This window comes from Oncorhynchus gorbuscha, linkage group LG10 (genome assembly GCF_021184085.1).
Source record: "Oncorhynchus gorbuscha isolate QuinsamMale2020 ecotype Even-year linkage group LG10, OgorEven_v1.0, whole genome shotgun sequence".
NCBI classification, from domain to species: domain Eukaryota; kingdom Metazoa; phylum Chordata; class Actinopteri; order Salmoniformes; family Salmonidae; genus Oncorhynchus; species Oncorhynchus gorbuscha.
In genome coordinates, this window is record NC_060182.1 from 2,930,024 (window position 1) to 2,956,818 (window position 26,795).

General features: G+C 45.8%; 1 protein-coding gene across 3 annotated transcripts in view; it reads right to left on the minus strand.

Moving 5' to 3' along the window:
- Positions 1–12,275, minus strand: part of LOC124045451 (IQ motif and SEC7 domain-containing protein 1-like) — a 118,984-nt gene extending 106,709 nt beyond the window's left edge. For all 3 annotated transcript variants that reach the window (XR_006840859.1, XR_006840858.1, XM_046364748.1), the window contains exon 1: positions 11,888–12,275. Coding sequence is in view for 1 of the 3 variants with exons in the window: in XM_046364748.1 (XP_046220704.1) it covers positions 11,888–11,955 (68 nt within the window). In the remaining 2 variants the exon portion in view is untranslated. The remainder of the gene's footprint in view (positions 1–11,887) is intronic.
- Positions 12,276–26,795: the final 14,520 nt, after the last annotated feature.

The following is a 26,795-nucleotide window of genomic DNA, read 5'->3' on the forward strand; positions in this document are numbered from 1 at the left end:
TGTCCGGGGGTGTCCTCGGATGGGGCCACAGTGTCTCCTGACCCCTCCTGTCTCAGCCTCCAGTATTTATGCTGCAGTAGTTTGTGTCGGGGGCTAGGGTCAGTTTGTTTATCTGGAGTACTTCTCCTGTCCTATTCAGGTGTCCTGTGTGAATCTAAATGTGCGTTCTCTAATTCTCTCCTTCTCTCTTTCTTTCTCTCTCTCGGAGGACCTGAGCCCTAGGACCATGCCCCAGGACTACCTGACATGATGACTCCTTGCTGTCCCCAGTCCACCTGGCCATGCTGCTGCTCCAGTTTCAACTGGCCTGGGCCCTAGGACCATGTCCCAGGACTACCTGACATGAGGACTCCTTGCTGTCCCCAGTCCACCTGGCCATGCTCCTGCTCCAGTTTCAACTGTTCTGCCTTACTATTATTCAACCATGCTGGTCATTTATGAACATTTGAACATCTTGGCCACGTTCTGTTATAATCTCCACCCGGCACAGCCAGAAGAGGACTGGCCACCCCACATATGCTCTCTCTAATTCTCTCTTTCTTTCTCTCTCTCGGAGGACCTGAGCCCTAGGACCGTGCCCCAGGACTACCTGACATGATGGCTCCTTGCTGTCCCCAGTCCACCTGACTGTGCTGCTGCTCCAGTTTCAACTGTTCTGCCTTATTATTATTTGACCATGCTGGTTATTTATGAACATTTGAACATCTTGGTCATGTTCTGTTATAATCTCTACCCGGCACAGCCAGAAGAGGACTGGCCACCCCACATAGCCCGGTTCCTCTCTAGGTTTCTTCCTAGGTTTTGGCCTTTCTAGGGAGTTTTTCCTAGCCACCGTGCTTTTACACCTGCATTGTTTGCTGTTTGGGGTTTTAGGCTGGGTTTCTGTACAGCACTTTGAGATATCAGCTGATGTACGAAGGGCTATATAAATAAATTTGATTTGATTTGATTTGATTTGATTAGTATGTTTGCCAATCGGTTGTACAGCCAGATCTATTTGCCATTTCTTTTGCCTCATCCCTCTCAACCATACAATTTTTGAATTCCTCATCACAGTGATTTAACAGTTTCACAGTCATTTTCTTAATAGGTGCTTATTAGTAACTGGAATAAGTAGTTTCATAAATGTGTCAAGTGCAGCGTCTGGTTGCTCCTCATTACACACCACAGACCAGAAGCGTCTGGTTGCTCCTCATTAAACACCACAGACCAGCAGCGTCTGGTTGCTCCTCATTACACACCACAGACCAGCAGCATCTGGTTGCTCCTCATTACACACCACAGACCAGCAACGTCTGGTTGCTCCTCATTACACACCACAGACCAGCAGCATCTGGTTGCTCCTCATTACACACCACAGACCAGCAGCGTCTGGTTGCTTTTCATTACACACCACAGACCAGCAGCGTCTGGTTGGTCCTCATTACACACCACAGACCAGCAACAACATAGGAATAACTACAAAACGTATTGTATGACCTCTTATACACTATATTAGGCCCAGCCTTTGTAACTTTGGTTTTCCTAGATATGGCTTACTATATTGTGATCACTACATCCAATGGATCTGGATACGGCTTTAGAGCACATTTCTGCAGCGTTAGTATAGATGTGATCAATACATGTTGATGATGTCATTCCTGTGCTGTTTGTAAACACCCATTTGACTGATAACTAAATCCAGGTTGCAGGCACTGGTAACAGTTGATGTTGTTTCTTGTGCTGTTTGATGAAAGCCAGTCAATATTGAAATCACCAGAAAACCTGAACCTGTTGATATCACACACATTATCAAGCATTTCATATTATCCAGATACTGACTGGTGGTCTATTTAGCAGCTTCCCACCAGAATGGGCTTTAGGTGAGGCAGGTGAACAGCCAGATTACTCAACATTTTAACATTATCCAGATACTGACTGGTGGTCTATAGCAGCTTCCCACCAGAATGGGCTTTAGGTGAGGCAGGTGAACCTGTAGCCAGATTACTACAACAGTATTTAACATTATCCAGATACTGACTGTCTATAGCAGCTTCCCACCAGAATGGGCTTTAGGTGAGGCAGGTGAACCTGTAGCCAGATTACTACAACAGTATTTAACATTATCCAGATACTGACTGTCTATAGCAGCTTCCCACCAGAATGGGCTTTAGGTGAGGCAGGTGAACCTGTAGCCAGATTACTACAACAGTATTTAACATTATCCAGATACTGACTGTCTATAGCAGCTTCCAACCAGAATGGGCTTTAGGTGAGGCAGATCAACCTGTAGCCATATTACTTCAACAGTATTTAACATGAGATCCTCTCTAAGCTTTACAGGAATGTGGTTCTGAATATAAACAGCAACACCTCCACCACTGGCATTTCTGTCTTTTCTGTAGATGTTATAACCTTGTATTGCTACGACTGTATCATCAAAGGTATTATTTAAGTGAGTTTCAGAGATGCGATTCAACATGCCACGTCGATCCATAACATCTTACTGAGACGAGTTGGTAGACAAACTAGATCCATAACGTGGCAACAACCCACCACTATACCACAATTCGACAGAGCTGTGGCTGAAACTGGCCACCATAGAGAGAGGTTGAGATGAGTTTAAAGCAGTGCTTCCCCTAATAATAGCTAGAGAAGGACCCATCCCACCAGCTCTGTTGCACTTGCTCCACTGAATGATTTTTATATTTAAATAGTTTTGAATTGAAGCTTTTGGTGGGTAGAGGATGTAGGTGGGGATTTTTGGAAAATAATCTAGGGGATTGTAATAATGTAAAACTATTATAGGGGAAACACTGGTTAACATCTGAGTACAGAGAGTGGTGGTGATGACAGGATCAGGATCATTCAGAGAAGAGGAATGGATCTCTCCTATTGGACAACAGAGGGAGGAAGAACAGATCTCTGCTATTGGACAACAGAGGGAGGAAGAACAGATCTCTCCTATTGGACAACAGAGGGAGGAAGAACAGATCTCTCCTATTGGACAACAGAGGGAGGAAGAACAGATCTCTGCTATTGGACAACAGAGGGAGGAAGAACAGATCTCTCCTATTGGACAACAGAGGGAGGAAGAACAGATCTCTGCTATTGGACAACAGAGGGAGGAAGAACAGATCTCTCCTATTGGACAACAGAGGGAGGAAGAACAGATCTCTGCTATTGGACAACAGAGGGAGGAAGAACAGATCTCTGCTATTGGACAACAGAGGGAGGAAGAACAGATCTCTCCTATTGGACAACAGAGGGAGGAAGAACAGATCTCTGCTATTGGACAACAGAGGGAGGAAGAACAGATCTCTGCTATTGGACAACAGAGGGAGGAAGAACAGATCTCTGCTATTGGACAACAGAGGGAGGAAGAACAGATCTCTGCTATTGGACAACAGAGGGAGGAAGAACAGATCTCTGCTATTGGACAACAGAGGGAGGAAGAACAGATCTCTGCTATTGGACAACAGAGGGAGGAAGAACAGATCTCTGCTATTGGACAACAGAGGGAGGAAGAACAGATCTCTGCTATTGGACAACAGAGGGAGGAAGAACAGATCTCTGCTATTGGACAACAGAGGGAGGAAGAACAGATCTCTGCTATTGGACAACAGAGGGAGGAAGAACAGATCTCTCCTATTGGACAACAGAGGGAGGAAGAACAGATCTCTGCTATTGGACAACAGAGGGAGGAAGAACAGATCTCTCCTATTGGACAACAGAGGGAGGAAGAACAGATCTCTGCTATTGGACAACAGAGGGAGGAAGAACAGATCTCTGCTATTGGACAACAGAGGGAGGAAGAACAGATCTCTGCTATTGGACAACAGAGGGAGGGAGGAAGAACAGATCTCTGCTATTGGACAACAGAGGGAGGAAGAACAGATCTCTCCTATTGGACAACAGAGGGAGGAAGAACAGATCTCTGCTATTGGACAACAGAGGGAGGAAGAACAGATCTCTGCTATTGGACAACAGAGGGAGGAAGAACAGATCTCTGCTATTGGACAACAGAGGGAGGAAGAACAGATCTCTGCTATTGGACAACAGAGGGAGGAAGAACAGATCTCTCCTATTGGACAACAGAGGGAGGAAGAACAGATCTCTGCTATTGGACAACAGAGGGAGGAAGAACAGATCTCTGCTATTGGACAACAGAGGGAGGAAGAACAGATCTCTCCTATTGGACAACAGAGGGAGGAAGAACAGATCTCTCCTATTGGACAACAGAGGGAGGAAGAACAGATCTCTCCTATTGGACAACAGAGGGAGGAAGAACAGATCTCTGCTATTGGACAACAGAGGGAGGAAGAACGGATCTCTGCTATTGGACAACAGAGGGAGGAAGAACAGATCTCTGCTATTGGACAACAGAGGGAGGAAGAACAGATCTCTCCTATTGGACAACAGAGGGAGGAAGAACAGATCTCTGCTATTGGACAACAGAGGGAGGAAGAACAGATCTCTGCTATTGGACAACAGAGGGAGGAAGAACAGATCTCTGCTATTGGACAACAGAGGGAGGAAGAACAGATCTCTGCTATTGGACAACAGAGGGAGGAAGAACAGATCTCTCCTATTGGACAACAGAGGGAGGAAGAACAGATCTCTTCTATTGGACAACAGAGGGAGGAAGAACAGATCTCTGCTATTGGACAACAGAGGGAGGAAGAACAGATCTCTGCTATTGGACAACAGAGGGAGGAAGAACAGATCTCTGCTATTGGACAACAGAGGGAGGAAGAACAGATCTCTGCTATTGGACAACAGAGGGAGGAAGAACAGATCTCTCCTATTGGACAACAGAGGGAGGAAGAACAGATCTCTCCTATTGGACAACAGAGGGAGGAAGAACAGATCTCTGCTATTGGACACCAGAGGGAGGAAGAACAGATCTCTCCTATTGGACAACAGAGGGAGGAAGAACAGATCTCTGCTATTGGACAACAGAGGGAGGAAGAACAGATCTCTGCTATTGGACAACAGAGGGAGGAAGAACAGATCTCTGCTATTGGACAACAGAGGGAGGAAGAACAGATCTCTGCTATTGGACAACAGAGGGAGGAAGAACAGATCTCTGCTATTGGACAACAGAGGGAGGAAGAACAGATCTCTCCTATTGGACAACAGAGGGAGGAAGAACAGATCTCTGCTATTGGACAACAGAGGGAGGAAGAACAGATCTCTGCTATTGGACAACAGAGGGAGGAAGAACAGATCTCTGCTATTGGACAACAGAGGGAGGAAGAACAGATCTCTGCTATTGGACAACAGAGGGAGGAAGAACAGATCTCTGCTATTGGACAACAGAGGGAGGAAGAACAGATCTCTCCTATTGGACAACAGAGGGAGGAAGAACAGATCTCTCCTATTGGACAACAGAGGGAGGAAGAACAGATCTCTGCTATTGGACAACAGAGGGAGGAAGAACAGATCTCTCCTATTGGACAACAGAGGGAGGAAGAACAGATCTCTGCTATTGGACAACAGAGGGAGGAAGAACAGATCTCTGCTATTGGACAACAGAGGGAGGAAGAACAGATCTCTGCTATTGGACAACAGAGGGAGGAAGAACAGATCTCTCCTATTGGACAACAGAGGGAGGAAGAACAGATCTCTGCTATTGGACAACAGAGGGAGGAAGAACAGATCTCTCCTATTGGACAACAGAGGGAGGAAGAACAGATCTCTGCTATTGGACAACAGAGGGAGGAAGAACAGATCTCTCCTATTGGACAACAGAGGGAGGAAGAACAGATCTCTCCTATTGGACAACAGAGGGAGGAAGAACAGATCTCTGCTATTGGACAACAGAGGGAGGAAGAACAGATCTCTCCTATTGGACAACAGAGGGAGGAAGAACAGATCTCTGCTATTGGACAACAGAGGGAGGAAGAACAGATCTCTGCTATTGGACAACAGAGGGAGGAAGAACAGATCTCTGCTATTGGACAACAGAGGGAGGAAGAACAGATCTCTGCTATTGGACAACAGAGGGAGGAAGAACAGATCTCTCCTATTGGACAACAGAGGGAGGAAGAACAGATCTCTCCTATTGGACAACAGAGGGAGGAAGAACAGATCTCTGCTATTGGACAACAGAGGGAGGAAGAACAGATCTCTGCTATTGGACAACAGAGGGAGGAAGAACAGATCTCTCCTATTGGACAACAGAGGGAGGAAGAACAGATCTCTGATATTGGACAACAGAGGGAGGAAGAACAGATCTCTCCTATTGGACAACAGAGGGAGGAAGAACAGATCTCTGCTATTGGACAACAGAGGGAGGAAGAACAGATCTCTGCTATTGGACAACAGAGGGAGGAAGAACAGATCTCTGCTATTGGACAACAGAGGGAGGAAGAACAGATCTCTGCTATTGGACAACAGAGGGAGGAAGAACAGATCTCTCCTATTGGACAACAGAGGGAGGAAGAACAGATCTCTGCTATTGGACAACAGAGGGAGGAAGAACAGATCTCTGCTATTGGACAACAGAGGGAGGAAGAACAGATCTCTCCTATTGGACAACAGAGGGAGGAAGAACAGATCTCTGCTATTGGACAACAGAGGGAGGAAGAACAGATCTCTGCTATTGGACAACAGAGGGAGGAAGAACAGATCTCTCCTATTGGACAACAGAGGGAGGGAGGACAGGTGGCCAGGGCTGGAGGGAGGAAGAACAGATCTCTGCTATTGGACAATAGAGGGAGGGAGGACAGGTGGCCAGGGCTGGAGGGAGGAAGAACAGATCTCTGCTATTGGACAATAGAGGGAGGAAGGAGAGAAAGAAAGAAATGAGTGAGTGAGTGAGTGAGTGAGTGAGTGAGGTTCTGGAGTGGAGTGGTGAGTGGTGCCCCAGTGATGTGGTGAGTGAGTGGTGAGGTGGTGGAGTGGTGAGTGGTGAGTGAGTGGTGGTGGTGAGTGGTGGTGAGTGAGTGAGTGATGTGAGTGAGTGATATGAGTCCTGGAGAGAGAGAGAGAGAGAGAGAGAGACCCTCTGATATAGAGGTTCTGGATGGAGAGAGCTGGGAGAGAGAAATGTCTCTATTCTTTTGAAACTTTTTGGCTGGAATCTCTTTTCTCACCGCCTGGTATATAGGTTCTGGATGGCAGGGAGCTGGGCCCCAGTGATGTACTGGGCTGTCCTCACTACCCTCTGATATAGAGGTTCTGGATGGCAGGGAGCTGGGCCCCAGTGATGTACTGGGCTGTCCTCACTACCCTCTGATATAGAGGTCCTGGATGGCAGGGAGCTGGGCCCCAGTGATGTACTGGGCTGTCCTCACCACCCTCTGATATAGAGGTTCTGGATGGCAGGGAGCTGGGCCCCAGTGATGTACTGGGCTGTCCTCACCGCCCTCTGATATAGAGGTCCTGGATGGCAGGGAGCTGGGCCCCAGTGATGTACTGGGCTGTCCTCACCACCCTCTGATATAGAGGTTCTGGATGGCAGGGAGCTGGGCCCCAGTGATGTACTGGGCTGTCCTCACTACCCTCTGATATAGAGTTCCTGGATGACAGGGAGCTGGGCCCCAGTGATGTACTGGGCTGTCCTCACCGCCCTCTGATATAGAGGTCCTGGATGGCAGGGAGCTGGGCCCCAGTGATGTACTGGTCTGTCCTCACTACCCTCTGATATAGAGGTCCTGGATGACAGGGAGCTGGGCCCCAGTGATGTACTGGGCTGTCCTCACCGCCCTCTGATATAGAGGTTCTGGATGGCAGGGAGCTGGGCCCCAGTGATGTACTGGTCTGTCCTCACTACCCTCTGATATAGAGGTCCTGGATGGCAGGGAGCTGGGCCCCAGTGATGTACTGGGCTGTCCTCACTACCCTCTGATATAGAGGTTCTGGATGGCAGGGAGCTCAGCCCCAGTGATGTACTGGGCTGTCCTCACTACCCTCTGATATAGAGTTCCTGGATGACAGGGAGCTGGGCCCCAGTGATGTACTGGGCTGTCCTCACCGCCCTCTGATATAGAGGTCCTGGATGGCAGGGAGCTGGGCCCCAGTGATGTACTGGTCTGTCCTCACTACCCTCTGATATAGAGGTCCTGGATGACAGGGAGCTGGGCCCCAGTGATGTACTGGGCTGTCCTCACCGCCCTCTGATATAGAGGTCCTGGATGGCAGGGAGCTCAGCCCCAGTGATGTACTGGGCTGTCCTCACCACCCTCTGATATAGAGTTCCTGGATGACAGGGAGCTGGGCCCCAGTGATGTACTGGGCTGTCCTCACCGCCCTCTGATATAGAGGTCCTGGATGGCAGGGAGCTGGGCCCCAGTGATGTACTGGGCTGTCCTCACCACCCTCTGATATAGAGGTTCTGGATGGCAGGGAGCTGGGCCCCAGTGATGTACTGGGCTGTCCTCACTACCCTCTGATATAGAGTTCCTGGATGACAGGGAGCTGGGCCCCAGTGATGTACTGGGCTGTCCTCACCGCCCTCTGATATAGAGGTCCTGGATGGCAGGGAGCTGGGCCCCAGTGATGTACTGGTCTGTCCTCACTACCCTCTGATATAGAGGTCCTGGATGACAGGGAGCTGGGCCCCAGTGATGTACTGGGCTGTCCTCACCGCCCTCTGATATAGAGGTTCTGGATGGCAGGGAGCTGGGCCCCAGTGATGTACTGGGCTGTCCTCACCACCCTCTGATATAGAGGACCTGGATGGCAGGAAGCTGGGCCCCAGTGATGTACTGGGCTGTCCTCACTACCCTCTGTACCGCCCTGCGATCGAGGGCGGTCCTGTTACCATACCAAGCAGTGATGCAGCCAATCAAGACCGTCTCAGAGGAGTAGCTGGATAAATTATCGAGGGTTTGAGGGCTGATGCCAAACTTTTCAGCCTCCTGAGGGGGAAGAGACGCTGAGGGGGAAGAGATGCTGAGGGGGAAGAGACGCTGAGGGGGAAGAGACGCTGAGGGGGAAGAGACGCTGAGGGGGAAGAGACGCTGTAGAGCCTTTTCGTGGAATATTTCAAGTCCTTGGTGATTTGGACCCCGTAACCAGCCTTTTAAAGAGGCGAGGTGAGAAAGAGAGAGGATCATTGATCCAAGGTCTGTTTTTAAAGGATTGACACTCTCTGATAGGTCAGTGCAAATCTATAAACCAATTATTTAAGTAAGAGAGACATCACAACCCAACACACAGACACACTTTACAAAAGGGTATTTGAGGTCTGGGCTAGCTGGTATAGTTAAAGAGTGAGCACATGGCTGTAACTCACTACTGCTTATAAAATAGACTTGGCATCTCTTCATGAGTTCACCCTCTCATTTCACACACACACACACACACACACACACACACACACACACACACACACACACACACACACACACACACACACACACACACACACACACACACACACACACACACACACACACACACACACACACACACACACACACACACACACACACACACTAGATGTGACAACTCATTGGGATAATGATATTTTCCTTTATATGGTAGACTAAAACAGTTGTTTGTGAAGGACACACACACACACACACACACACACACACACACACACACACACACACACACACACACACACACACACACACACACACACACACACACACACACACACACACACACACACACACACACACTAGATGTGACAACTCATTGGGATAATGATATTTTCCTTTATATGGTAGACTAAAACGGTTGTGTGTGAAGGACACACACACACACACACACACACACACACACACACACACACACACACACACACACACACACACACACACACACACACACACACACACACACACACACACACACACACACACACACACACACAGTGTCTCTACTAAGATATCCATAATTTTAGCGTATAGTATGGTTATACTGTACTTTAATAAACAATATCTTCACCTCCATATAAAGGTGCCATAGTATATCAGAGACATTTTAACACCTTGATTCACCCTGTAATGTTTTAGGGCCACCACACACCATATTAAGTATATACCACCACACACCATATTAAGTACATACCACCACACACCATATTAAGTACATACCACCACACAAGTGGTCAATAAAATGAACGTGTGGAAGCTGTCGATTTGTACAGAAGTCAAAGATTAGCACAGAAAACAATGCATCCTTTTTTTAATGTTAGTGGTTGGTCTCCTTTCTCCCCAACTGAGAGAGAGGACATATTCCAACTGTTATCCTACCTGAGAGAGAGAGAGGACATATTCCAACTGTTATCCTACCTGAGAGAGAGAGATAGGACATATTCCAACTGTTATCCTACCTGAGAGAGAGAGAGAGAGAGAGAGAGAGAGAGAGAGAGAGAGAGAGAGAGAGGACATATTCCAACTGTTATCCTACCTGAGAGAGAGAGTTAAGAGAGGACATATTCCAACTGTTATCCTACCTGAGAGAGAGAGTTAAGAGAGGACATATTCCAACTGTTATCCTACCTGAGAGAGAGAGAGGACCTATTCCAACTGTTATCCTACCTGAGAGAGAGAGAGAGAGAGAGAGAGAGAGGACATATTCCAACTGTTATCCTACCTGAGAGAGAGAGAGAGAGAGAGAGATATTCCAACTGTTATCCTACGAGAGAGAGAGAGGACATATTCCAACTGTTATCCTACCTGAGAGAGAGAGAGGACATATTCCAACTGGTATCCTACCTGAGAGAGAGAGGACATATTCCAACTGTTATCCTACCTGAGAGAGAGAGTTAAGAGAGGACATATTCCAACTGTTATCCTACCTGTACAGAATGGGCTTTGAGAGGAGATGTTACTGTACAGAATGAGGCTCTGAGAGAGAGATGTTACTGGACATATTCCAACTTACAAAACTGTAGCCTGCTCTGCTGTAGGCTGATGTTACTGTACAGAATGGGCTCTGCTGTAGGCTGATGTTACTGTACAGAATGGGCTCTGCTGTAGGCTGATGTTACTGTACAGAATGGGCTTTGCTGTAGGCTGATGTTACTGTACAGAATGGGCTCTGCTGTAGGCTGATGTTACTGTACAGAATGGGCTCTGCTGTAGGCTGATGTTACTGTACAGAATGGGCTCTGCTGTAGGCTGATGTTACTGTACAGAATGGGCTCTGCTGTAGGCTGATGTTACTGTACAGAATGGGCTCTGCTGTAGGCTGATGTTACTGTACAGAATGGGCTCTGCTGTAGGCTGATGTTACTGTACAGAATGGGCTCTGCTGTAGGCTGATGTTACTGTACAGAATGGGCTCTGCTGTAGGCTGATGTTACTGTACAGAATGGGCTCTGCTGTAGGCTGATGTTACTGTACAGAATGGGCTTTGCTGTAGGCTGATGTTACTGTACAGAATGGGCTCTGCTGTAGGCTGATGTTACTGTACAGAATGGGCTCTGCTGTAGGCTGATGTTACTGTACAGAATGGGCTCTGCTGTAGGCTGATGTTACTGTACAGAATGGGCTCTGCTGTAGGCTGATGTTACTGTACAGAATGGGCTCTGCTGTAGGCTGATGTTACTGTACAGAATGGGCTCTGCTGTAGGCTGATGTTACTGTACAGAATGGGCTCTGCTGTAGGCTGATGTTACTGTACAGAATGGGCTTTGCTGTAGGCTGTTACTGTACAGAACATGGGTCGACATTTGAGGCAGCACATCAAACAGCAGTTCAATAACAAAGCCGTTTTCTGTTGCAGTCCACACAAACCATATTGACCAACTAACTGGCAATACTATCCTTTACGTTAAGCCATTCATTATTAAGCTTATGACAATCATATATGTGGTTGGAAAATACAAATATACGCAATGCCATGGAATGTAACAATCTGTTTTTTTCCGGACGAATAACAATTATTGCCGCATAATCTTTGATAAACAGCAATCTATAATACAAATCAAACGCGCCCTTACCAGTATATCAGCTTGTTGTTATTTAGAATAACAGGAGTCTTGTCTGAGGCGCAGTTGATGCACCACATTGTTGCTAACAAACCCACGTCGGTCCTGGTGCGTAAAACCGTTATTCCTTCCTGTCATTAATTTGGCTCGATATCCGCTCCTGGAGAGACGCGCTCCGGGGAATCGTTCTCATACGCATGCTTCTGTTATTTCAGGTAGAGAGCATTGTTAAGAGAGAAGAGGAGAAATGTCGAGGGTCCTCAGCTCTATCTTCTCCTTTTACACGGACCTCAATCTCTTCATCTAGCCCCACCTCTAATTCTCCATCTAGCCCCAACTCTAATTCTTAATCTCCCTCTTCCCTCTCCTCCCTCATTGCGTTCACTCTCCAACGCGGCAGTTTTTATCTCTCTCTCTGGTCGCTTCGGGCTGCTATCTGCTAGAGCGGAGCAGCGTGACACAGCAGTCACGGCAACAACACGACGACAGCTAGTCTGATTGGGTGAAACATTTCTCCAGTCCACACGCGCAGCAAGTGAGGGTGCTTTCTTTCTATACAATCCAAGTGATTTTTATCCTTCTTCCATTTAATAGATAAAAAGACAAAGACAAATATTATAGCCAAATCAAATCCAAATGTATTTGTCACATGCAATGAACACAACAGGTGTAGACCTTACTATGAAATGGTTACTGACAAGCCCTTAAACCAACAGGTGTAGACCTTACTATGAAATGCTTACTGACAAGCCCTTAAACCAACAGGTGTAGACCTTACTATGAAATGCTTACTGACAAGCCCTTAAACCAACAGGTGTAGACCTTACTATGAAATGGTTACTGACAAGCCCTTAAACCAACAGGTGTAGACCTTACTATGAAATGGTTACTGACAAGCCCTTAAACCAACAGGTGTAGACCTTACTATGAAATGCTTACTGACAAGCCCTTAAACCAACAGGTGTAGACCTTACTATGAAATGGTTACTGACAAGCCCTTAAACCAACAGGTGTAGACCTTACTATGAAATGGTTACTGACAAGCCCTTAAACCAACAGGTGTAGACCTTACTATGAAATGCTTACTGACAAGCCCTTAAACCAACAGGTGTAGACCTTACTATGAAATGCTTACTGACAAGCCCTTAAACCAACAGGTGTAGACCTTACTATGAAATGCTTACTGACAAGCCCTTAAACCAACAGGTGTAGACCTTACTATGAAATGGTTACTGACAAGCCCTTAAACCAACAGGTGTAGACCTTACTATGAAATGGTTACTGACAAGCCCTTAAACCAACAGGTGTAGACCTTACTATGAAATGCTTACTGACAAGCCCTTAAACCAACAGGTGTAGACCTTACTATGAAATGCTTACTGACAAGCCCTTAAACCAACAGGTGTAGACCTTACTATGAAATGCTTACTGACAAGCCCTTAAACCAACAGGTGTAGACCTTACTATGAAATGGTTACTGACAAGCCCTTAAACCAACAGGTGTAGACCTTACTATGAAATGGTTACTGACAAGCCCTTAAACCAACAGGTGTAGACCTTACTATGAAATGCTTACTGACAAGCCCTTAAACCAACAGGTGTAGACCTTACTATGAAATGCTTACTGACAAGCCCTTAAACCAACAGGTGTAGACCTTACTATGAAATGCTTACTGACAAGCCCTTAAACCAACAGGTGTAGACCTTACTATGAAATGGTTACTGACAAGCCCTTAAACCAACAGGTGTAGACCTTACTATGAAATGGTTACTGACAAGCCCTTAAACCAACAGGTGTAGACCTTACTATGAAATGCTTACTGACAAGCCCTTAAACCAACAGGTGTAGACCTTACTATGAAATGGTTACTGACAAGCCCTTAAACCAACAGGTGTAGACCTTACTATGAAATGCTTACTGACAAGCCCTTAAACCAACAGGTGTAGACCTTACCTTACTGACAAGCCCTTAAACCAACAGGTGTAGACCTTACTATGAAATGGTTACTGACAAGCCCTTAAACCAACAGGTGTAGACCTTACTATGAAATGGTTACTGACAAGCCCTTAAACCAACAGGTGTAGACCTTACTATGAAATGGTTACTGACAAGCCCTTAAACCAACAGGTGTAGACCTTACTATGAAATGGTTACTGACAAGCCCTTAAACCAACAGGTGTAGACCTTACTATGAAATGCTTACTGACAAGCCCTTAAACCAACAGGTGTAGACCTTACTATGAAATGGTTACTGACAAGCCCTTAAACCAACAGGTGTAGACCTTACTATGAAATGGTTACTGACAAGCCCTTAAACCAACAGGTGTAGACCTTACTATGAAATGGTTACTGACAAGCCCTTAAACCAACAGGTGTAGACCTTACTATGAAATGCTTACTGACAAGCCCTTAAACCAACAGGTGTAGACCTTACTATGAAATGGTTACTGACAAGCCCTTAAACCAACAGGTGTAGACCTTACTATGAAATGGTTACTGACAAGCCCTTAAACCAACAGGTGTAGACCTTACTATGAAATGCTTACTGACAAGCCCTTAAACCAACAGGTGTAGACCTTACTATGAAATGGTTACTGACAAGCCCTTAAACCAACAGGTGTAGACCTTACTATGAAATGCTTACTGACAAGCCCTTAAACCAACAGGTGTAGACCTTACTATGAAATGCTTACTGACAAGCCCTTAAACCAACAGGTGTAGACCTTACTATGAAATGGTTACTGACAAGCCCTTAAACCAACAGGTGTAGACCTTACTATGAAATGGTTACTGACAAGCCCTTAAACCAACAGGTGTAGACCTTACTATGAAATGCTTACTGACAAGCCCTTAAACCAACAGGTGTAGACCTTACTATGAAATGGTTACTGACAAGCCCTTAAACCAACAGGTGTAGACCTTACTATGAAATGGTTACTGACAAGCCCTTAAACCAACAGGTGTAGACCTTACTATGAAATGGTTACTGACAAGCCCTTAAACCAACAGGTGTAGACCTTACTATGAAATGGTTACTGACAAGCCCTTAAACCAACAGGTGTAGACCTTACTATGAAATGGTTACTGACAAGCCCTTAAACCAACAGGTGTAGACCTTACTATGAAATGCTTACTGACAAGCCCTTAAACCAACAGGTGTAGACCTTACTATGAAATGGTTACTGACAAGCCCTTAAACCAACAATGCAGTTTTAAGAGAAATGACTGTTAAGAAAATATTTATTAAAACATACATAAGTTAAAAAATAAATATATATATATATAAAAATAAAAAACAATAACGAGGCTCTATACAGGGTGTTACGGTACAGAGTCAATGTGGAGGCTGTATACAGGGTGTTACGGTACAGAGTCAATGTGGAGGCTATATACAGGGTATTACGGTACAGAGTCAATGTGGAGGCTATATACAGGGTATTACGGTACAGAGTCAATGTGGAGGCTATATACAGGGGGTACCAGTACAGAGTCAATGTGGAGGCTATATACAGGGGGTACCGGTACAGAGTCAATGTGGAGGCTATATACAGGGTATTACGGTACAGAGTCAATGTGGAGGCTATATACAGGGTGTTACGGTACAGAGTCAATGTGGAGGCTATATACAGGGGGTACCGGTACAGAGTCAATGTGGAGGCTATATACAGGGGGTACCGGTACAGAGTCAATGTGGAGGCTATATACAGGGATACTGGTACAGAGTCAATGTGGAGGCTATATACAGGGGGTACCGGTACAGAGTCAATGTGGAGGCTATATACAGGGATACTGGTACAGAGTCAATGTGGAGGCTATATACATGTGGGTACCGGTACAGAGTCAATGTGGAGGCTATATACAGGGGGTACCGGTACAGAGTCAATGTGGAGGCTATATACAGGGGGTACCGGTACAGAGTCAATGTGGAGGCTATATACAGGGGGTACCGGTACACAGTCAATGTGGAGGTTATATACAGGGTGTTATGGTACAGAGTCAATGTGGAGGCTATTTACAGGATGTTATGGTACAGAGTCAATGTGGAGACTATATACAGGGTATTACGGTACAGAGTCAATGTGGAGGCTATATACAGGGGGTACCGGTACAGAGTCAATGTGGATGCTATATACAGGGGGTACCGGTACACAGTCAATGTGGAGGTTATATACAGGGTGTTATGGTACAGAGTCAATGTGGAGGCTATTTACAGGATGTTATGGTACAGAGTCAATGTGGAGACTATATACAGGGTATTACGGTACAGAGTCAATGTGGAGACTATATACAGGGTGTTACGGTACAGAGTCAATGTGGAGGCTATATACAGGGGGTACCGGTACAGAGTCAATGTGGAGGCTATATACAGGGTGTTACGGTACAGAGTCAATGTGGAGGCTATATACAGGGTGTTACGGTACAGAGTCAATGTGGAGGCTATATACAGGGTGTTACGGTACAGAGTCAATGTGGAGGCTATATACAGGGTGTTACGGTACAGAGTCAATGTGGAGGCTATATACAGGGTGTTACGGTACAGAGTCAATGTGGAGGCTATATACAGGGTGTTACGGTACAGAGTCAATGTGGAGGCTATATACAGGGGGTACCGGTACAGAGTCAATGTGGAGGCTATTTACAGGATGTTATGGTACAGAGTCAATGTGGAGGCTATATACAGGGTGTTACGGTACAGAGTCAATGTGGAGGCTATTTACAGGATGTTATGGTACAGAGTCAATGTGGAGGCTATTTACAGGATGTTATGGTACAGAGTCAATGTGGAGGCTATATACAGGGTGTTACGGTACAGAGTCAATGTGGAGGCTATTTACAGGATGTTATGGTACAGAGTCAATGTGGAGGCTATATACAGGGTGTTACGGTACAGAGTCAATGTGGAGGCTATTTACAGGATGTTATGGTACAGAGTCAATGTGGAGGCTATTTACAGGATGTTATGGTACAGAGTCAATGTGGAGGCTATATACAGGGTGTTACGGTACAGAGTCAATGTGGAGGCTATTTACAGGATGTTATGGTACAGAGTCAATGTGGAGGCTATATACAGGGTGTTACGGTACAGAGTCAATGTGGAGGCTATTTACAGGATGTTATGGTACAGAGTCAATGTGGAGGCTATTTACAGCATGTTATGGTACAGAGTCAATGTGGAGGCTATATACAGGGTGTTACGGTACAGAGTCAATGTGGAGGCTATTTACAGGATGTTATGGTACAGAGTCAATGTGGAGGCTATATACAGGGTGTTACGGTACAGAGTCAATGTGGAGGCTATATTCAGGGTGTTATGGTACAGAGTCAATGTGGAGGCTATATACAGGATATTACGGTACAGAGTCAATGTGGAGGCTATATTCAGGGTGTTACGGTACAGAGTCAATGTGGAGGCTATATACAGGGTGTTACGGTACAGAGTCAATGTGGAGGCTATATACAGGGTGTTACGGTACAGAGTCAATGTGGAGGCTATATACAGGGGGTACCGGTACACAGTCAATGTGGAGGTTATATACAGGGTGTTATGGTACACAGTCAATGTGGAGGTTATATACAGGGGGTACCGGTACAGAGTCAGTGTGGAGGCTATATACAGGGTATTACGGTACAGAGTCAGTGTGGAGGCTATATACAGGGTGTTACGGTACAGAGTCAATGTGGAGGCTATATACAGGGTATTACGGTACAGAGTCAATGTGGAGGCTATATACAGGGTGTTACGGTACAGAGTCAATGTGGAGGCTATATACAGGGTATTACGGTACAGAGTCAATGTGGAGGCTATATACAGGGTGTTATGGTACAGAGTCAATGTGGAGGCTATATACAGGGTATTACGGTACAGAGTCAATGTGGAGGCTATATACAGGGTGTTACGGTACAGAGTCAATGTGGAGGCTATATACAGGGTATTACGGTACAGAGTCAATGTGGAGGCTATATACAGGGTATTACGGTACAGAGTCAATGTGGAGGCTATATACAGGGTATTACGGTACAGAGTCAATGTGGAGGCTATATACAGGGTGTTACGGTACAGAGTCAATGTGGAGGCTATATACAGGGTGTTACGGTACAGAGTCAGTGTGGAGGCTATATACAGGATGTTACGGTACAGAGTCAATGTGGAGGCTATATACAGGGTGTTACGGTACAGAGTCAGTGTGGAGGCTATATACAGGATGTTACGGTACAGAGTCAATGTGGAGGCTATATACAGGGTGTTACGGTACAGAGTCAATGTGGAGGCTATATACAGGGTGTTACAGTACAGAGCCAATGTGGAGGCTATATACAGGGGGTACCGGTACAAAGTCTATGTGTAGGCTATATACAGGGGGTACCAGTACAGAGTCAATGTGGAGACTATATACAGGGTGTTACGGTACAGAGTCAATGTGGAGACTATATACAGGGGGTACCGGTACAGAGTCAATGTGGAGGCTATATACAGGGGGGTACCGGTACAGAGTCAATGTGGAGGCTATATACAGGGGGTACCAGTACAGAGTCAATGTGGAGACTATATACAGGGTGTTACGGTACAGAGTCAATGTGGAGGCTATATACAGGGGGTACCGGTACAGAGTCAATGTGGAGGCTATATACAGGGGGTACCGGTACAGAGTCAATGTGGAGGCTATATACAGGGATACTGGTACAGAGTCAATGTGGAGGCTATATACAGGGGGTACCGGTACAGAGTCAATGTGGAGGCTATATACAGGGATACTGGTACAGAGTCAATGTGGAGGCTATATACATGTGGGTACCGGTACAGAGTCAATGTGGAGGCTATATACAGGGGGTACCGGTACAGAGTCAATGTGGAGGCTATATACAGGGGGTACCGGTACAGAGTCAATGTGGAGGCTATATACAGGGGGTACTGGTACACAGTCAATGTGGAGGTTATATACAGGGTGTTATGGTACAGAGTCAATGTGGAGGCTATTTACAGGATGTTATGGTACAGAGTCAATGTGGAGACTATATACAGGGTATTACGGTACAGAGTCAATGTGGAGGCTATATACAGGGGGTACCGGTACAGAGTCAATGTGGATGCTATATACAGGGGGTACCGGTACACAGTCAATGTGGAGGTTATATACAGGGTGTTATGGTACAGAGTCAATGTGGAGGCTATTTACAGGATGTTATGGTACAGAGTCAATGTGGAGACTATATACAGGGTATTACGGTACAGAGTCAATGTGGAGACTATATACAGGGTGTTACGGTACAGAGTCAATGTGGAGGCTATATACAGGGGGTACCGGTACAGAGTCAATGTGGAGGCTATATACAGGGTGTTACGGTACAGAGTCAATGTGGAGGCTATATACAGGGTGTTACGGTACAGAGTCAATGTGGAGGCTATATACAGGGTGTTACGGTACAGAGTCAATGTGGAGGCTATATACAGGGTGTTACGGTACAGAGTCAATGTGGAGGCTATATACAGGGTGTTACGGTACAGAGTCAATGTGGAGGCTATATACAGGGTGTTACGGTACAGAGTCAATGTGGAGGCTATATACAGGGGTACCGGTACAGAGTCAATGTGGAGGCTATTTACAGGATGTTATGGTACAGAGTCAATGTGGAGGCTATATACAGGGTGTTACGGTACAGAGTCAATGTGGAGGCTATTTACAGGATGTTATGGTACAGAGTCAATGTGGAGGCTATTTACAGGATGTTATGGTACAGAGTCAATGTGGAGGCTATATACAGGGTGTTACGGTACAGAGTCAATGTGGAGGCTATTTACAGGATGTTATGGTACAGAGTCAATGTGGAGGCTATATACAGGGTGTTACGGTACAGAGTCAATGTGGAGGCTATTTACAGGATGTTATGGTACAGAGTCAATGTGGAGGCTATTTACAGGATGTTATGGTACAGAGTCAATGTGGAGGCTATATACAGGGTGTTACGGTACAGAGTCAATGTGGAGGCTATTTACAGGATGTTATGGTACAGAGTCAATGTGGAGGCTATATACAGGGTGTTACGGTACAGAGTCAATGTGGAGGCTATTTACAGGATGTTATGGTACAGAGTCAATGTGGAGGCTATTTACAGCATGTTATGGTACAGAGTCAATGTGGAGGCTATATACAGGGTGTTACGGTACAGAGTCAATGTGGAGGCTATTTACAGGATGTTATGGTACAGAGTCAATGTGGAGGCTATATACAGGGTGTTACGGTACAGAGTCAATGTGGAGGCTATATTCAGGGTGTTATGGTACAGAGTCAATGTGGAGGCTATATACAGGATATTACGGTACAGAGTCAATGTGGAGGCTATATTCAGGGTGTTACGGTACAGAGTCAATGTGGAGGCTATATACAGGGTGTTACGGTACAGAGTCAATGTGGAGGCTATATACAGAGTCAATGTGGAGGCCGGTACACAGTCAATGTGGAGGTTATATACAGGGTGTTATGGTACACAGTCAATGTGGAGGTTATATACAGGGGGTACCGGTACAGAGTCAGTGTGGAGGCTATATACAGGGTATTACGGTACAGAGTCAGTGTGGAGGCTATATACAGGGTGTTACGGTACAGAGTCAATGTGGAGGCTATATACAGGGTATTACGGTACAGAGTCAATGTGGAGGCTATATACAGGGTGTTACGGTACAGAGTCAATGTGGAGGCTATATACAGGGTATTACGGTACAGAGTCAATGTGGAGGCTATATACAGGGTGTTATGGTACAGAGTCAATGTGGAGGCTATATACAGGGTATTACGGTACAGAGTCAATGTGGAGGCTATATACAGGGTGTTACGGTACAGAGTCAATGTGGAGGCTATATACAGGGTATTACGGTACAGAGTCAATGTGGAGGCTATATACAGGGTATTACGGTACAGAGTCAATGTGGAGGCTATATACAGGGTATTACGGTACAGAGTCAATGTGGAGGCTATATACAGGGTGTTACGGTACAGAGTCAATGTGGAGGCTATATACAGGGTGTTACGGTACAGAGTCAGTGTGGAGGCTATATACAGGATGTTACGGTACAGAGTCAATGTGGAGGCTATATACAGGGTGTTACGGTACAGAGTCAGTGTGGAGGCTATATACAGGATGTTACGGTACAGAGTCAATGTGGAGGCTATATACAGGGTGTTACGGTACAGAGTCAATGTGGAGGCTATATACAGGGTGTTACAGTACAGAGCCAATGTGGAGGCTATATACAGGGGGTACCGGTACAAAGTCTATGTGTAGGCTATATACAGGGGGTACCAGTACAGAGTCAATGTGGAGACTATATACAGGGTGTTACGGTACAGAGTCAATGTGGAGGCTATATACAGGGTGTTACGGTACAGAGTCAATGTGGAGGCTATATACAGGGGGTACCAGTACAGAGTCAATGTGGAGGCTATATACAGGGTGTTACGGTACAGAGTCAATGTGGAGACTATATACAGGGTGTTACGGTACAGAGTCAATGTGGAGGCTATATACAGGGTGTTACCGGTACAGAGTCAATGTGGAGGCTATATACAGGGGGTACCAGTACAGAGTCAATGTGGAGGCTATATACAGGGTGTTACGGTACAGAGTCAATGTGAGTCGAGGTAATTGAGGTAATATGTACATGTAGGTAGAGGTAAAGTGAATATGCATGGATAACAAACAGCAGCAGCCATTTGAAAGAAGCTGTTAAGAAGCCTTCTGGACCTAGACTTGATGCTCCGGTACCGCTTACCATGCGATATCAGAGGAAACAGTCTATGACAAGGGTGGCTGGACTCTTTGGCAATTTTTAGGGTCTTCCTCTGACACCGCCTGGTATAGAGGTCCTGGATTGCAGGAAGCTTGGCCCCAGTGATCTACTGGGCCGTACACACTACCCTCTGTAGTGCCTTGCGGTCGGAGGCTGAGCAATTGCCATACCAGGCAGTGATGCAACCAGTCATGATGCTTCTTGTTGGTGCAGCTGAATAACTGAAGACCCATGCCAAATCTTTTCAGTCTCCTGAAGGGGAATAGGCATTTTAGTGCACTCTTCGTGACTGTCTTGGTGTGCTTGGACCATGATAGTTTGTTGGTGATGTGGATACCAAGGAACTTGAAGCTCTGAACCTGCTCCACTACAGCACTGTCGATGAAAATGGGGGCCTGCTCGGTCTTCCTTTACCTGTAGTCCACAATCATCTCCTTTGTCTTGATCACATTGAGGGAGGGTTGTTATCCTGGCACCAAACGGCCAGGTCTCTGACCTCCTCCCTATAGGCTGTCTCATCGTTGTCGGTGATCAGGCCCTACCACTGTTGTGTCATCAGCTAACTTAATGATGGTGTTGAGTTGTGCTTGGCCACGCAGTCATGGGTGAACAGGAAGTACAGGAGGGGACTGAGCACGCACCCCTGAGGGGCCCCCGTGTTGAGGATCAGCTCGACAGATGTGTTGTTACCTACTCTTACCACCTGGGGGCGGCCCGTCAGGAAGTCTACTATCCAGTTGCAGAGGTGGTCCATGTATACGGTCAACTAATGAAGTCACTGAAGCCCTTAACAAAGAGTTGCAGTCTGTTTTTGGAATGGGTGGCCTGTAATAAACTGGTTTCAGTGACTTCAATCTGATGAAATGCATGCCCAAATTCAACTGCATGCTACTCATCCCCAGAAGATAAGATGATGCATAACAATAGTATATGTGGATATAAAACACTCCGAAGTTTCTAATACAGTTTGAATCATGTCTGTGAGTATCACAGAACTTATTTAGCAGGCAAAACCCCGAGGACAAACCATTCAGATTTTTCTTTATTTTGAGATCACTCTCTTTTCAATTGGTTTTCATTGGGAATCGCTTCTACTGGATGTCAACAGTCTTTAGAAATTGGTTTTTCCTTTGTGTAATGAAGAAGTACGGCCATCTTGAACGAGGGTCACTTGAAGTGTACTGACCATAAAGTTTTTCCTTTGTGTAATGAAGAAGTAGCACTGTTCAGAACGAGGGTCACTTGTAGTGTACTGTTAGATAGAGGCGCGTGACCAGAAAGCTACAGTTTGTTTTACTCCTGTATTGAACACAGATCATCCCGTATTCAATTTTATCGATTATTTACGTTAAAAAATACCTAAAGTTGTATTACAAAAGTAGTTTGAAATGTTTTGGCAGATACACTGCTCAAAAAAATAAAGGGAACACTTAAACAACACAATGTAACTCCAAGTCAATCACACTTCTGTGAAATCAAACTGTCCACTTAAGAAGCAACACTGACTGACAATACATTTCACATGCTGTTGTGCAAATGGAATAGACAACAGGTGGAAATTATAGGCAATTAGCAAGACACCCCCAATAAAGGAGTGGTTCTGCAGGTGGTAACCACAGACCACTTCTCAGTTCCTATGCTTCCTGGCTGATGTTTTGGTCACTTTTGAATGCTGGCGGTGCTTTCACTCTAGTGGTAGCATGAGACAGAGTCTACAACCCACACAAGTGGCTCAGGTAGTGCAGCTCATCCAGGATGGCACATCAATGCGAGCTGTGGCAAGAAGGTTTGCTGTATCTGTCCGCGTAGTGTCCAGAGCATGGAGGCGCTACCAGGAGACAGGCCAGTACATCAGGAGACGTGGAGGAGGCCGTAGGAGAGCAACAACCCAGCAGCAGGACCGCTACCTCCGCCTTTGTGCAAGGAGGAGCAGGAGGAGCACTGCCAGAGCCCTGCAAAATGACCTCCAGGCTACAAATGTGCATGTGTCTGCTCAAACAGTCATGAGGGTGGTATGAGGGCCCGACGTCCACAGGTGGGGGTTGAGCTTACAGCCCAACACCGTGCAGGACGTTTGGCATTTGCCAGAGAACACCAAGATTGGCAAATTTGCCACTGGCGCCCTGTGCTCTTCACAGATGAAAGCAGGTTCACACTGAGCATGTGACAGACGTGACAGAGTCTGGAGACGCCGTGGAGAACGTTCTGCTGCCTGCAACATCCTCCAGCATGACCGGTTTGGCAGTGGGTCAGTCATGGTGTGGGGTGGCATTTCTTTGGGGGGCCGCACAGTCCTCCATGTGCTCGCCAGAGGTAGCCTGACTGCCATTAGGTACCGAGATGAGATCCTCAGCCCCCCTGTGAGACCATATGCTGGTGCGGTTGGCCCTGGGTTCCTCCTAATAAGTCAATGCTAGACCTCATGTGGCTGGAGTGTGTCAGCAGTTCCTGCAAGAGGAAGGTATTGATGCTATGGACTGGCCCGCCCGTTCCCCAGACCTGAATCCAATTGAGCACATCTGGAACAGCATGTCTTGCTCCATCCACCAACGCCACGTTGCACCACAGACTGTCCAGGAGTTGGCGGATGCTTTAGTCCAGGTCTGGGAGGAGATCCCTCGGGAGACCATCCGCCACCTCATCAGGAGCATGCCCAGGCGTTGTAGGGAGGTCATACAGGCACGTGGAGGCCACACACACTACTGAGCCTCATTTTGACTTGTTTTAAGGACATTACATCAAAGTTGGATCAGCCTGTAGTGTGGTTTTCCACTTTAATTTTGAGTGTGACTCCAAATCCAGACCTCCATGGGTTGATAAATTTGATTTCCATTTACAATTTTTGTGTGATTTTGTTGTCAGCACATTCAACTATGTAAAGAAAAAAGTATTTAATAAGAATATTTAATTAATTCAGATCTAGGATGTGTTATTTTAGTTTTCCCTTTATTTTTTTGAGCAGTGTATATCACGTTGCTCAAGCAGGAACCAGTGTTTTTCTGGATCAAACACGCCAAAATAAATGGACATTTTGGATATATATCGATGGAATTAATCGAACAAAAGGACCATTTGTGATGTTTATGGGACATATTGGAGTGCCAACAGAAGAAGCTCATCAAAGGTAAGGCATGAATTATATATATATATATATTTTTTTAAATTTATTCTGCATTTGTGTCGCGCCTGCAGGGTTGAAATATGCTTCTCTCTCTTTGTTTACTATGGTGCTATCCTCAGATAATAGCATCGTTTGCTTTCGCCAAAAAGCCTTTTTGAAATCTGACTGGATGTTGGCTGGATTCACAAGTGTAGCTATAATTTGCTATCTTACATGTGTGATTTCATGAAGGTTTGATTTTTATAGTAATTTATTTGAATTTGGCATTTTCACTGGCTTTTTTTTCCAGGTGGGACATCCCACATATCCCAGAGAGGTTCAGTTTGGATCAATCACAGTGGTCAGGTAGTCTGACACCTTGTGCCATCTGTAAGTATGCTCTCTCTAATTCTGTCTCTTTTTTTCTGTCTCTCTCTCAGAGGACCTGAGCCCTAGGACCATGCCTCAGGACTACCTGGCCTGATGACTCCTTGCTATCCCCAGTCCACCTGGTCGTGCTGCTGCTCCAGTTTCAACTGTTCTGCCTGCAGATATGGAACCCTGACCTTTTCACCGGACGTGCTACCTGTCCCAGACCTGCTGTTTTCAACTCTCTAGAGACAGCAGGAGCGGTAGAGATACTCTTAATGATCGGCTATGAAAAGCCAACTGACATTTACTCCTGAGGTGCTGACCTGTTGCACCCTCGACAACCACTGTGATTATTACTAGTTGACCGGTCATTTATGGTCATCTATGAACGTTTGTACATCTTGGCCATGTTCTGTTATAATCTCCACCCGGCACAGCCAGAAGAAGACTGGCCACAACCTCATAGCCTGGTTCCTCTCTAGGTTTCTTCCTAGGTTCTGGCCTTTCTAGGGAGTTTTTCCTAGCCACCGTGCTTCTACACCTGCATTGCTTGCTGTTTGGGGTTTTAGGCTGGGTTTCTGTACAGCACTTTGAGATATCAGCTGATGTAAAATGGGCTATATAAATACATTTGATTTGATTTGATTTGATGTTTTTACCTGGTACTTCCTGTATATAGCCAATAAATACATTTGATTTGATTTGATTGACCTGTTTAGGGAAAATTCACATTACAGCTTGCTCTGTTTTTTGTAAATGTCTTCCTTTATGTTAAGTAATTATCTTTTTGTTTTCTCATGATTTGGTTGGGTCTCATTGTGTTGATGTATTGGGGCTCTGTGGGGTTCTGACTGTGAACAGAGCCCCTGAACCATCTTACTTAGGGGACGCTTCTCCAGGTTAATCTCTCTGTAGGTGATGGCTTTGTTTTAGAAGGCTAATCACTTCCTTTTAGGTGGTTGTAGAATTTTTACATTTTTACATTACATACAGCCCAGGTCTGTCAGGACCCAGGTCTGTCAGGGCCCAGGTCTGTCAGGACCCAGGTCTGTCAGGGCCCAGGTCTGACAGAATCTGTCCAGAAGATCTAGGTGCTGCTGTCGGCCCTCCTTGGTTGGTGACAGAAGCACCCGATCATCAGCAAACAGTAGCAGGGTGAGGCAGCTCTTTGGTCTTGGCTATAGTGGAGTTTGGAGTGTGACTGTTTGAGGTTGTGGACAGGTGTCTTTTATACTGATAAGTTCAAACAGGTGCCATTAATACAGGTAACGAGTGGAGGACAGAGGAGCCTCTTAAAGAAGAAGTTACAGGTCTGTGAGAGCCAGAAATCTTGCTTGTTTGTAGGTGACTTGTTTTCCACCATAATTTGCAAATAAATTCATAAAAAATCATACAATGTGATTTTCTGGACTTTTTTCTAATTTTGTCTGTCATAGTTGAAGTGTACCTATGACGAAAATTACAGGCCTCTCTCATCTTTTTAAGTGGGAGAACTTGCACAATTGGTGGCTGACTAAACACTTTTTTGCCTCACTGTACATGTTGAGGAGGGTGGGGCTCAAGCTGCATCCCTGTCTCACCCCACGACCCTGTGAAAGAAATGTGTGTGTTTTTGCCCATTGTAATCGTAGTTGTTGTTTGTGTACATGGATTTTATAATGTT